This window comes from Rhamphochromis sp. 'chilingali', assembly GCF_963969265.1.
Source record: "Rhamphochromis sp. 'chilingali' genome assembly, chromosome: 4".
In the NCBI taxonomy this organism is placed as follows: domain Eukaryota; kingdom Metazoa; phylum Chordata; class Actinopteri; order Cichliformes; family Cichlidae; genus Rhamphochromis; species Rhamphochromis sp. 'chilingali'.
This window is the reverse complement of record NC_137948.1, coordinates 1,864,200-1,876,956: the sequence shown is the minus strand read 5'-3', so window position 1 is coordinate 1,876,956 and position 12,757 is coordinate 1,864,200. Positions and strand designations below refer to the sequence as shown.

General features: G+C 41.4%; 1 protein-coding gene across 2 annotated transcripts; it reads right to left on the bottom strand.

Moving 5' to 3' along the window:
* Window positions 1-2,360: 2,360 nt before the first annotated feature.
* On the bottom strand, window positions 2,361-11,757 carry LOC308396174 (uncharacterized protein). 2 transcript variants are annotated; one of them, XM_080881305.1, is made up of 5 exons: window positions 11,635-11,757; window positions 4,780-5,091; window positions 4,217-4,273; window positions 3,842-3,961; window positions 2,361-3,319 (listed from the first exon to the last, which is right to left on the bottom strand). In XM_080881305.1, exons 1-5 carry the CDS (start codon window positions 11,684-11,686, stop codon window positions 3,171-3,173), a joined length of 690 nt encoding a protein of 229 aa, XP_080737431.1. In that variant the 5' UTR covers window positions 11,687-11,757; the 3' UTR covers window positions 2,361-3,170. The 2 variants fall into 2 exon arrangements, with proteins under 2 accessions (XP_080737431.1, XP_080737432.1); XM_080881306.1 differs by lacking the exon at window positions 4,217-4,273.
* Window positions 11,758-12,757: the final 1,000 nt, after the last annotated feature.

The window sequence follows — 12,757 nt, the reverse complement described above, 5'->3', positions numbered from 1 at the left end:
TAGGCAGGTTAAAAGCTGGAAATGACCCTGAGGATTTCCTACCTGCTGCACATGTTTGACATATCCAGATATTCACAGTGAGTCACCATGAAGACTCACAGCTCACTGTGTTTGGAGAAGCTCCGTTATTTAAACGACTTGCCTGCTGCTGTTCCTGAGTGTTACTGTGATAAAGAGGCTCAGCATGCAGCATTACATCATCACTCCAGCAGCTCACCGGTTTACTCAGCGGTGCTCAGTGATCAGTTTCCACAGGTCACAACTTTAGCAGTTACTGGTTGGTGTTCAGTGACAGCCTGATTCCACACTGCAAACATCCAGGTTTAAGAAAGAAGGAAAAGAGGCCGATTCCTAAGCAGCAGTGTCTCCGGGAATAATGCGCTCTTATATTTGAATCTTTGTCCTGTTACAAACCGAGTGGCTGAGCCATAAAGTCAGACTCTTTTTGATGGCTGTCATTCCCTGACACACAGCATGTCAGCGTGCTGCACACAGTAATCGTCTGAAGCTGACTCAGCCTTTATGATCCAGCAGCTTTCACTCTCAGGAAGCTTTTAAGACTTCCTAAGTCTTCCTCGTTTCCTCGTGCCAATCGGAAATCTACCCCAGATACAAGAAGCCGACGGAGAACAGAGAAAGCAGCGTCACATCTACAATCATCATCGGGTACTTCTTCACTGACAAACTTGTAACGCGTGCTCAAAGCTGTCAGACAGGTGTTTGACTCTAATTGTTTCTCACTTTATACAGCCGTTAGGATCAGCACATATATCAGGTAAACACCAAAGGAATTTACACCTGGGTCTGCTTCAGCCAAGCTGTGCCTCTCGACGTCACTCAGTATGATGAGATTCAGGTAAAACAGGTCAGTGTGCTTATACCTGCACTGTAGTGTACGATAGGAATTCTTACTGCACCCAGTTTACATGCAGTCGTGTAAATGTGCAGACTTAAAAAAGTCATCATCTCTGATTCATGTGTTACAACACACAAGCTGGTTAAAACATTTTTATCCACACTGACTGACCCACTGTCAGAGGCTCAGTGTCGCACAGAGGGAGCTGTGCTCTGTCTGGTTAAACCAACTTCAATCTGGACTCAGCAGCTCGTGTGTGGCTCATTATCCAGCTGATAATCTCCTGTATCTGATATGAACTTGGCTCCTAATGACACATTTATCATCTACACTTTGTGTGACCTGATCAGATCAGTCACGGCTGCTCTGTGAACTCTGTTTATGAAAGTAAGCAGCTGATTGAAACCAGTGCTTTATAAACTGGAGCGGACATCATGGGGGATGTGACAGCTCCTCAGTCACGTCATTATGTGCACCGCTCCCCACCAGCCGGGCTCGCCGTCACACCCAGACTGAAGGCATCCATTGTTCCTGCAGCAGTGTGTGCGCCTCAGGTCACAACAGGCACAGAGCTGGTATGAAAAGCATGAAGATTACACACAAGTTAATATTTAAACAATCAGCTGCTGAAAGCAGTGTTTGGATTGAAGCTGCCTGAAGCTAGTTTAATTGTACACATCGTATTTAAATGTTTAAGACCAGCAGTGAGACAGGAGACGACATGAAGCCATGGAGTGTGACCACAGCAGGGAAATGAGTTACCATCAGTGTGTGAGATAAAACTGTAACCCGTCTCACAGCTGCAGTAAAACGTAACCAGAATCAGGTCTGGCAACAGAACTATGAAAGAGTTCGGACTTTCTTTTTACCAGGACTTTATAAAAGGAATTAGGATTTTCCTGCTTTGTGAGGGTAAACATGTCATTGCCAACCTGAGGAATATCAGGGAGGTGTCCAAAAACCCGCCCACGCTCAGTCTCACTGATCTCCAGAGAGACGCCCTCTTCAAACTTGTGAGCGAGTCACTCATCCATGAACTGGAGCCAAATGTTGGACACTTGTTCCTCACTATCATTCACACTTCATGCAAAGGTCCCTTCATAGAAATCAAACGTACACTCTTCTAACAGTCAGGAAGTTCTTTCCTGGTGATGGCTCATCTGTAAAAATGCTTCGTGTTTATAATGACAGTAGACTTTGTGTCCACAGCTGATACAGAGTGTAGCTGTACGTATGTGACCACCAACCAGTGTACGGTTACATGTCCTGAATGTTGTCAGAGCAGAAGCCCTAATTACTCCTGGCGTCAAATTCGGTCAGGATTACAGATTACTGACACAGATTACTGATTACATCTGCAGTCTGTGACAACAGTGAGCCCCGCGGCTTCAAACCACAGACTGTATATAAAAGATCAACAACATGACAGCTGACAAACTGCCAACAGAAATCCTGATGTTCAAGGATCAACTTGATCAAACAAAACAAATGAAGTAAAAGTGAATTGATTCTAATCACAGTCTTTATTTCAATGGATGCAAATGTAAGTTTATAACCAGAATTTTATCCACCAGCCGTACAAACACATGAAATTCTCAGTAAATCAGCATCTTTCAGTCTCACTGTGGTTTTTACAACAACATCAAAGAAAAGGAAAAACTGCCAAAGATCAATCATGTAAAGTCTGTCACACACACTGGAAATGTCTTTTATTGCAATATTATTACAACAGTAAACACCAAACAGCCCGGTCTGTCAGAGCTTTTCAAGTTTCCTCAAAATCAGTTTTGGTTTGTTTGGAAAGACGTCGTTCCTGTTTGGTTTAAATATCCAGGAATATCCAGGAATCGTTTGACATCCAGGGCCACTTACAGCCCACGCTGATCTTAAGTGAGCGAGACGAGTGAAGCTAACTACACATTTAATCCCTGAGATATTTTAACATGACAGAAGAAGAAGAAGTGCCAGTACAGGAGAACATCTCAGCGTTTCTACAAGATTAATGCGTAAAATTACAGGAATATTGTGGATCTTTGGTGTTATCAGAGACTGACATCCAGAATCAGTGCAACATGTAGATATTCAGTACCTGATGAAGAAAATGTAAAAGCAGCACTGCATATCAGAAAGAGCAGTTCCACTGAGATACATGTGCCAGACTTTAAAAACCTACGACTCTCTCCATGGATGTTCCAGGTTCACAGTGTAGCAGCTGCTCTTTGGATCTTTTGTAGACAAATGTCTTAAAGAGACAGACAGTAAAGACAGAGGCCATATTTACTGCTATTTACTGCTCGCTGTCAGGTCCGCAGCATTAAACATGACCTTTGTAACGCTGGACATCTGTGGGAGGTCCGTTACACAGCTGTATCTGCACAGCTGTATCCTGTGTTACATTCTCCTGTCCGGAGGGTCCTCCAGGATCTTTTCGATCACACGCCGCGTACCGAACCCGAAACCTTTCTGTGAACAAAAGAAAACACGAAATACGACTGATGACAGTGGATCACGTGTTAAAGACGTCACAGCTGCTCTCTGAAAGAAGAAGAGCAGCTCTGCAGATGCAACAACACTGAACATCTCACTGAGGTTTAGTCGAGCTCTTTCTACAGATCCAGACTGAAAACTACGGACACAAGAGATGCTGACTGTGACTCCTAATGTCTCTCAGTGTGGTGGACACTTCATTAAGTTCATATTAACAACCAGCTGCAGCTGATGCCTGCAGGCTGCTGACCACAGTGTGTGATGGTATTTGTTGTAATATCTGGATAAAAGCTAGAAATGATCAAACCTTCAAAGGATTTTGAAATCTGACTTCCTGGTTTTGCTTTCAGTGACACAGACTGAGAATCTGTCAGCTCATCGTGTCTCATAGTGAGAAAGTTCATTCATCACAGGTGAAGGTAACCCCACAGGAAACTAACCCTAACCCCACAGGAAACTAACCCTAACCCACACTCTTACTTTTACGCTCAAACTGACCTTTGATTTGCTCACGATATTTCCACACAACACAGCCGAGAAGAACGACCAACACAATCAGTACAGCAACACCAACGATCCAGGGTATCCCGTTCTTTGGAGGCGTAGTTGGTTTTGGACCTGGAACAGACGAAAAGGGGACAACAAGTAGTTTCACTAAAATCAGTGATGTTTATTTCAATGATGAAATTCATGTGAAATATTAGAACTAAAAACATAATTAGGAAATCCAAGTACATCACGAAAAATAGACACTGTGAATTAAGAAAGGCGCTCGTCTCTGCCAGAGCAATATAAAAACTGTCCATGTCTGCAGTAATAAATGCTGATGTTTCCATACTGATATATGGAAACGAGCCCTCGCTGAAAACTCACCAGCGGTGCTGTGATCAGCTGACGTTTGTGCCGGTGTTGCAGAATAACTGGACGGTTCTGGGGAAACAGGAGGAGTTCATTTACAGCAAACTCAAATATCTCAGATCAAACAATCACCTCAGCAGCTGAAACACTCAGCGAGCTGAGGTGTGACGGTGGTGGGAAATCACACTCTGAACAATAATGTGCATAAATGAATCTGTTAAACAGCCGCTCGCCTCATGAGCTCACGTGTGTAATTAAATTGATTTTGGCCGTGTTTAAATTTTGCTGTGTGCATGATATAATATTATCACTCATGACAGTATTAAAGTAAAAGCTTATAAAGTTTATATGAAACTCCATTTCCCATCAGCCTCTGACTGTCACAGAGTCACTGTCACATCTGATAATGAGTTAATGATGCTGATGCTTTTATTGTGAAGGATGCTGAAAGGGTTGTTAATGTGACTTCATGATGTGACGTTTCTATAATAAGAAGAAATAATGGTAAATAATGTGATGCTAACTAAAGTGAGTATGTCCCCAGTGTGTTTGTGTTGCGTGACTATTTCACTACTGACCCACAACAGTCAGGTTAAATTCTTTCTCGATCAGCTCGCTCCCTTTGAAGAGCTGCCTCTGATAAAGTCCGCTGTCATTAGCAGTGAGGGACCGAATGATGAGTGAGCCGGTCTTTTCATCCAGCTGGTGCTTGTCTGTTGCATTTTTTCTCCATTCTCCAGCATCATAGTGGATTAAGACGGTAGTGGTTCCCCCTTGAACATGAGACCAGATGATCTCATATTCACCGATCAGCTGAGTATCTGGAGTGTCGAGTTTCAGGGTCTCCCCAAAGCTCCCAGTCAGTGATTCATCAGATCGAACAGCTGCCCCTGAGAGAGACACAGAGCAGAGCAACGGGAATCAAACCTTTGTTCTTTTGTCCTTATTTGATCTGAATTGTTTTAGAAGCAACACGTTTCACTTTTCATGTTGTCACATTTTTCCTGCCATTAAAGAACAATTCATCCATGCTAATGCTAGAAGGGGAGCGATAACTGTGATATCTCAGCTGTGATATTTGAAACCATATTACTGTGAGCTTTAAGTAGAATCTTTGGCAGGCCGGGTCTCCATCAGGCCAACATGTCTCTGCCTGCAGATTAGTTTGATGAAAATCATTTGTAAATTATTTTTGTCTGTTAAAGACTCATTAAAGTTTACCTAGTTTCACCAACAGACATCAGGCATTTATAATTATATACTGATATGAGAAGCAATGATACAATAAGTAATAAAAACAGATCACACATCTTCTACATGAAGCTTTCTTTCATCTCATCCAGAAACTGATGGTTTACGAAGACACCGAAGACACCGAAGACACACACACACACACACACACACACACACACACACACACACACACACACACACACACACACACACACACACGTGAGGTTGCATCATTATAAACACATCCTTTAAAGTTCAGCCTGCTGAGGCTTCGACACCAAACATGCAGGCATGGTGAGCACGCTGGAGGAGATAACTCCAGGTAGTGTGGGAGCTTGTTCTGTGAGAACATCTCCACCTCCATCAAGGTCACAAACACCAGAACAGCAGCGTACTGCACCGGTGTCCAGAGCTCCCACGGAAATTTAAGTCAGCACATCCTGGCTCCACAGACGTGCTAAGGGCGGTGCTAGCCTGTTTGGCGCTCTGGGCGAACACTCCCTCCGGTGCTTGGATTTACAACATTATGAATGAAATGCCCCTTTGCCCATTTGCTGGGAGTAAGGGCGCCCTCCGTTCGCGAGGTGCACCTGCTGCTTGCAGCACAGGGAGGAGAGGGCGGGGTGGCGGGGGATTCTCTGACCGGCTGGAGCAGCATCTAATAACCAACTCGCAAAATAAAAATAAATAAAATCAAACCAACAAACACGAAAACACCAGACATCATGATACAGACTTATAATCTGCACTGATGTTTTTTAGAAATTCTATAAAGTGAGCGCGAGAGCCCTCAGTGCGCCTGCGCGCTGCTGAAGTCAAAGTAAACTTTATTGTCATCTCCGCTACATACAGTCCAGTATATAGAGAGACGAGACGACGAGGCTCCAGTTACAGCAGTGCAAGTAAACAAATAATAAATATAAGAAGAGTAAGAAAGTAAATCTACACTTTAGGACTCGGAGTAAAGGATCAATAACAATTTAAAATTTACAGTTTGATGATTTAAAGTCTCACACAAGCCGTCAAAAAGACATTTCATTCATAATGTTGTAAATCCAAGCCCATCATGTATTCATGATTTGAATCCTGGGTTGTGTGAAATCCCAGAAATCAACCTTAGACAAAGTGAATCTGTGAACTAAGGTGTAGGTGTGTTAGGTTATGTTGTGCTGATCCTTGTGTTGGGGGATGGGTGTTCATACTGGAGTGAAAAATTAAAACCAATGGAAGATGGACACAAAAAGTTCAAAGCCATCAGGTGCTCAGTTTAGAAAAAATAGAAAAGAAGAGGAAGAGAAACGTGAGTGTGTTTGTGTGTTTCTCTGGTGAAATTCAGTGTGGTTCCGACAACAGTTCTATGTTCATGTACAATCCTTAATGTTTTATGTGTGTGTGTGTGTGTGTGTGGGGGGGGGGGGGGGGGTGCAGAGAGAGTGTTCGCCCGGGGCGCCAAACAGGCTAGGACCGCTACTGGGTGCCTAAGCCATTCCCAATATGCGCTGGCGTGACGTCGGCAGCATGAGGGCGGGCACCATTTTTTTCCCCCGATGCCCGTGATGCCGCCCTGTATGGACCGCCAGGACTGCCATAATGAATTAATTAAATACACCATTAAATAATTAATTAAATGTGGCAATAATTAATTAAAATTGGAATTAATTAATTAAATAAATAGTTATGATATATGTAATTAATTAATTATTGACACATTTAATTAATTATTTATGTATTTCACGTTTTAATTAATTATTGACACATTTAATTAATTAATTATTGACACATTTAATTAATTATTTATGTATTTCACGTTTTAATTAATTATTGACACATTTAATTAATTAATTATTGACACATTTAATTAATTATTTATGTATTTCACGTTTTAATTAATTATTGACACATTTAATTAATTATTTATGTATTTCACATTTTAATTAATTATTGACACATTTAATTAATTATTGACACATTTAATTAATTATTTAATGATATATTTATTTATTTCATTTTGGCAGTCTTGACGCCTGGCTCTCATCATGAAATAATTTTATCTGTCAGCCTCACCCATCAAACTCAGGGGGCGGGGTTAACGCTGATCGAGTCAAAACCATTGCTTTGGCCTGGTGGCCATTGTTTCTAGCACACAACAACCGGCATGTGGAAGCTAACAGAACTGAGCTTTGAAAAACCCTGTTTGTGTGTTACCAAATACCGTTTTAATATTTTTTTAGCCGAGAATGTAGTGGTTTAATCTTCATGTGTCTGGTCGGTTTGTCAAGATACAGCCTCTTTGCAAAAGTGCTTCGATGATTTCGGAGATGTCTGCCCAGTCTCACGGCAAAGCGTGGGATAGACCCGCTCGCCTCGCAAGCAATCCCACCGACAAAGCGCAGGCCCCGGTACACAGCTGTAGTAACCCCCGCTGACTTCTTTTACTGAGGTTATATTTATCGATGTTTTATTTCCTGATGTTCTTATGTGTCCTACGTGTTTCAGTCGCCAATTCTGAATTATAACTAACATTAAAAACATGTTTAAGGAGGAGAGAGAGCAAATAAATCTGTTTAACATCTGATCTTTGGGTTTTTGTTCAGTAATCAGCGTGACCTGTGTATAAACACATAAAAGAGATAACGTTGGTGTTTCCGTCATGTAGTAACTGCTGGCTTTAACTGTACAAAGGTTGTTCGACACTATGAAACACATACAGACTTCATGATGTTCGGCTAATATTTTTATTGTGAATATTAATCATGCTGACCTCGCTCTGTACACCACGCAGCGAGGTCAGCATATCCACGATATCCTCAGCTCCATGAGTTAACACAAAGTTTCCCAGCTGACTATCTAACTGCCAACTATTCCAGAGACGTGAAAATATACAGCATAAAGAAAAGTGTAAGAGACTCAGCAGCAGATTAGAATAACAGTTATACATTTAATAAATCACCAAATGAATCCAAGAAACGAGCAAACCTGAGTTTGTGTTCCCTCAGCTGCAGACTCGCTGCTGTTTAAATGTTTGAAAAGGAAGATTAGATATAAAAAACGTCAAACATAGACTCAGTCTGCCTTCACATTTGATATGAGGCCAGCACGTATAGTGGCCTCAGCAGGCTATTACTGAAATACACATGCTATATCATAAACTATGATATAAACAGGGAGGTCCTATTAACATGTTTAGTTTTAAAGGACACCTTCCTGCCTTTAGTCTCATTCATGAGCAGTATTAGTTTTCTTCTAACATCCAGAAGTCTGCACGATGCGTTTCATAGTTTGTAACAAGCCTTTGACAGGTAAACATAACATGACCGAAAAAGCAAAAAAAAAAAAAAAAAAAAAAAAGAGAGAGAGAGAGAGAGAGAGAGAGTGTTGACATAAGAAGAGAAAATTCTCTCAATTATGGAGACAGACAAATGGTTCATTTATGTTTGATGTGTGTTTATTCCTCCCTAAATATCGTCGGTGAAGTTCGCCATGCATGTCAGATTTTCCTGCGCATTTTTATACCTCTGCCAACAGAGAGAGAAAAAAAATCACATTCTAACAGACAGCTGGTGCTTAGAATACAGTTGAATAACTATTAAAAAACAGATGATATTTAGATGATAGTTCAGTCTAACACATGTGCCAGTGAACCATTAAACGTCTGTGAAACTATGCAGTTATGAAACGTAACTTTAACCTCAGCCAAACCGATTTGCTCAGTTGTAAATAAAACAGCGAAGTAAACGTGACCCGACAGACAGAACCTGAGTGAATGAAGTCCAGCGTTTAACCACTGAGAGCTAAAACTCAGCTGAGGTTTGAAAGCTGTGTGCCGGTGATTGGACATCAGCCGCTGATAAAGCTGTTCGCCTATAAAGTGCTCTGTAAGGAAACAAGCTCCAGCAGCTCTGCGCTCGGGGAAAATACTATATTTACTTATCTTGTGCAGAAAAATGCGCTGACATTGCTTTATATCGAGCACCGGCTGCCCAGTTAAACTGTGACTATCACCAGGTAACTAGGCGTGTTTCTTGAATTAGCAGCAGGTGTTAAACAGCTGACAGATGAGGAGGAGGATGCATGCAGGTAAACTGAGGGTCTGTTGAGCTGATCGCTGGTTTCGTGAGAAAAATGTCAGCTCGTTCTTTATGTTACAGAAGCACAGAGACACAAGACCAGGCGGAAAGAGACGATCGTTCGGTGAAAATGAGAATCTGCGAATGCAACATGTGGAACACGGAGAGTGGAATATGTAAACAAACCGGTTAACGTAACCCCCTCGGTGCACTCTGCATGCTAACTGTTAGCAGAGCTAGTGAAATCTCTGAAAACATCTGAGCACTTTTGCAAACATGTTCTATGTTGACAACCTGACCAGACATACGTCGCGACATTCGCGGCTAAAACACTGTTAAAAGTGTAGCTGGTGACAGAAAAACGGGGTATTTTAAAACTACACCACCACCATTGCTGCTTGTGATTTGATCTGCATTCTGGGATAACTGGCTGCCCCAAGTCTACACAAGCAATCGATTTTCTAGGATCGACCTGTTTTGACTTACTTTGCACGGCAACCAATCAAATGTTAGAGAAGCTGCATGGGCAGCGTTAACCCCGCCCCCTGAGTTTGATGGGTGAGGCTGACAGATAAAATTATTTCATGACGAGAGCCAGGCGCCAGGACTGCCAAAATGAAATAAATAAATATATCATTAAATAATTAATTAAATGTGTCAATAATTAATTAAATGTGTCAATAATTAATTAAAATGTGAAATACATAAATAATTAATTAAATGTGTCAATAATTAATTAATTAAATGTGTCAATAATTAATTAAAATGTGAAATACATAAATAATTAATTAAATGTGTCAATAATTAATTAATTACATGTGTCATAACTATTTATTTAATTAATTAATTCCAATTTTAATTAATTATTGACACATTTAATTAATTATTTAATGGTGTATTTAATTAATTCATTATGGCAGTCCTGGCGTTCCATAGCCCTGGGCAACATGTCGCCCGTATCAAAAACCGCTACTGCTAAGGGCAGGCAGAGAGAAGGACTCAGAACACCGAAGCCCAAGCAGGGTACCGGGCGGCACGACCCAGCCCCAAACGAGCGAGACAGCAGACCCCAAACGGCACCCACCCGATCCCCACACTCCCTGACCCTCACCAGTTTTTCAAGTATCTTTATAACTGTGATATTGTACCTACATTTTTACCAATCCGGTTCTTTTTGGCCTCTTAAAATATGGGTACAGAACTACTGTAACATTCCTCTGGGCCAAATCTGTCTTAGAGAGACATTTATAATGTCAGCGACAATTTTAACTGGAGTTTTAACTAAACAAAGTCAAAAGCTGATCGCGCCTTCAACCTGCTGACTGGCAGTGTTGCCAACTCCTCAGTAAGAAAAATCACTATTGCTGTCCTAAAAGTAATTGTAACCTACGTTGTTGGAGAGAGAAATAACATCGTGGAAAATACAAAGTGAGTAGAAAAACGTCCTAAATGCATTTAGAATTTATTTAGAACTACAAATTAAGTTTCTTTTAGCAATTATTGTTTTTTAATGTCACAATTCCAACCCTGCTCCTTTAGCCGGGCTTGGACCGGCAAAAGTGACCCGAACAGCATAACAGTAAAATAATATGTGACTCCGTTACAGTCAGTGCGGAGCAGCGGCTTCACTCGTGCGCGATTCATTTGCCGTTTGGACGCACAGGTGTGAACGTCTCCTGCCCTGACAGCAGCTGGGGAGGACTGTCCTCCACCAACCCGCGTGAGCGCTTTGGCACGGGTGGAGGTGCACCGTGCCAAAGCACCGCTGCTTGTTGAGAGTAAGAGCGATCCGCGCTTTCACGTCAAAAAGTCGACATAAGTCTCCAATAACACCAGAAAAAGTCGCCTGATTTGTCGCTAGTCGCTTTTTAGAAAAAAAAAGTCGCTAAGAGGGTCTGAAAACTGGCTAAATATAGCGACAAAGTCGCTAAGTTGGCAACACTGCTGACTGGATCTCATTCACCGGTCACCGGCACTGCCGTCCCTCCAGGAGCGACACACACCTTGCTGTCATCTGCACTAATATCCAAAATGTAATAACCTCTAACGTCACCTGTTTGCTGTGCGAAAGTTTGACAAACACAGATTTGTATTCAAAAAGGCAAACGATGATGAAAAAGGAGAATTACTCACACAGAGGGACAAACACGAGGAAGAAGAAGCGGTGCATTGGAGAGCAGCTCATTCCTCAGCAGCAGCAGCAGAATGAGAGTGTGTGAGACCTGCAGGCTATTTATAAACAAGACCCGCCCTCCAATGTGACCGCCACTGTCTCTTAACCGCGGTAAAGTGAGCCATCATTTGTGAGCCGCGGTCAAGCCAGCCGCCTCCTATCCGCCGCATAAATTTCCTTGCGCTTTTACACCAGTCTTTACGGTAGCGCCTTTTCGCTTTATATAAAAATTCATTAAAAATCACCCAGAATAGTTGAGGTCCAACTTTCAACACATACCTCCTCTAGGACACCTACTGTACCTGTGTGCCAAGTTTCATCCAGATTTACTGTAGAATTCCTCAGAAATTAAAGGAAACTTATATTCAATTCAATACAGCCAATACACTACAAATATGGAAATTTCAAAAATTCATTAAAAATCATCCAGAATAGTTGATGTCCAACTTTCAACAGATTCCTTCTCTGGGACACCTACTGTACCTGTGTGCCAAGTTTCATCCAGATTTACTGTAGAATTCCTCAGAAATTAAAGGAAACTTATATTCAATTCAATACAGCCAATACACTACAAATATGGAAATTTCAAAAATTCATTAAAAATCATCCAGAATAGTTGATGTCCAACTTTCAACAGATTCCTTCTCTGGGACACCTACTGTACCTCTGGGCCAGGTTTCATCTCAATCTGCTGCATCAATAATTGTTTAATATTGATGGATCAAAAGTGCTGCGGAGAGAGTCATGACAGTGACTATAAAGAGACAGCATATTTGCTTTTCTTCACTGACTCGCTCTGAAATCCAGATTTTAATTTTGGAATATTAGGTGTACTTGTGGTTCCTATAGAATTTTAAGGTTGAACGGTAATCAGAGTCTTCATCTCTTAGACCTCTCTTCTGTGGATGCAGCTCACATCATTCTGTACAATACGATCATTTTTAATTCTACAACTGTTTATAACCTGCATAGTTCACGTTTCTGTATAGCTGTATATCTCATATTCTGTATAGTTTTTTATACTTATATCCTGTTCATAGCCTGTACATAGCTTGTACTCACTACAGCCTGTAACTATACTTA